This window comes from Austrofundulus limnaeus, unplaced genomic scaffold (assembly GCF_001266775.1).
Source record: "Austrofundulus limnaeus strain Quisiro unplaced genomic scaffold, Austrofundulus_limnaeus-1.0 Scaffold686, whole genome shotgun sequence".
Lineage (NCBI taxonomy): Eukaryota > Metazoa > Chordata > Actinopteri > Cyprinodontiformes > Rivulidae > Austrofundulus > Austrofundulus limnaeus.
Window position 1 is genome coordinate 266,152 of NW_013953088.1, and position 1,222 is coordinate 267,373.

At 42.7% G+C, this 1,222-nt stretch overlaps 1 protein-coding gene across 1 annotated transcript in view; it reads right to left on the minus strand.

The window, feature by feature from the left end:
- Nucleotides 1-1,222, minus strand: part of rdh12 (retinol dehydrogenase 12) — a gene marked incomplete in the record, with an annotated part of 20,183 nt that overhangs the window by 6,212 nt on the left and 12,749 nt on the right. Inside the window, 2 exon segments of the mRNA XM_014027809.1 lie at nucleotides 235-424; nucleotides 522-731. Coding sequence (XP_013883263.1) covers nucleotides 235-424; nucleotides 522-731 — 400 coding nt within the window.

Below are 1,222 nucleotides of genomic sequence, written 5' to 3' on the forward strand. Positions count from 1 at the left end.
ACACACACACACACACACACACACACACACACACTTTATGACTGGTTTTTGGGGTTAAATTTCTCACACTATGCACAAATAAATATGTTAATGCATTTCATTTCAAATTATGTAAATACAGACCCAAGCTGTAGAATAAGCTAACCCTAACTCCTAAAAATGTAACTGATTACATTAAAAATGTCTAAGATCAACGTTTCCACTGTTAAAATGCACAGTAGTATAATATGATACCTGAAGTGCTGCCCAGAGACAGAGTGCAGCTCCTCGGCCACAGCACAGTAAACACTGGTCTGGGCTCCTTCTCTTGGAGTTTTCAGGAACATGGAGAAGACCATGAACAATATGGTCATGATGGTGGAGTGTCTGGTCAGGTCTGAGTTCACCGTCCCCGGGTGGACAGAGTTCACCGTCACGTTGGTTCCTGCCAGACAGAACCAACTGTTACCATTTARTCCTGGACATTAGAGCTGACTCTGCTGCTCCTCTGTTTGTGGAGAACACCATCTGTGTGGCTGTACCTTTGAGCCTGCGYGCTAGCTCCCTGGTAAACAGCACGTTAGCTAGTTTACTCTGGCAGTACGCCAGTCCGCTGTTGTAGCTGCCCTGGCTGTGYAGGTCATGGAAACGAATCCAGCCGAAGTTGTGCGCCAGAGAGGAGACCACGACGATGCGAGCTGGAGCGCTGCGCTTCAGCAGCCCAATCAGGAGGTACGTCAACAGGAAGTGACCTAGAGGAAGTAAGACATACGGTCGTTTTTTTTTTTTTACTGTTTTGGTATTAATGAACTGAGGAAACCTAACTTCCATCATGACTGAACAACAAGTTTGACATCAAAAATGTATAAAACAACAAAAACATGTTCAAACTCTAAAACTCAAAGAATAAAAGCACAACTTCCATTTTTAAACTTTTGGATTCCTTACAGGAATGCATTTCACCTGCCAGACATTTGGATCGAAATCATGTCATGATGAGAAAATATGAAGTTGGAGCCATTTTGTCCCAACTTTAACAATAACATGTCATATAGTCAGAAGTCACACACAGAGTGTGTGTTGGAGACAACTCAACAACTTCCACACCGAATCTTAGCTCCGTATCTGTACAACTGCTGCATTTAGAGCCATTATTTCCACTCCAATACAATCCAATATTTAGTGATTCATGAGGTATTTTGTTAACAGACAACACACACACACACACACACACACACACACA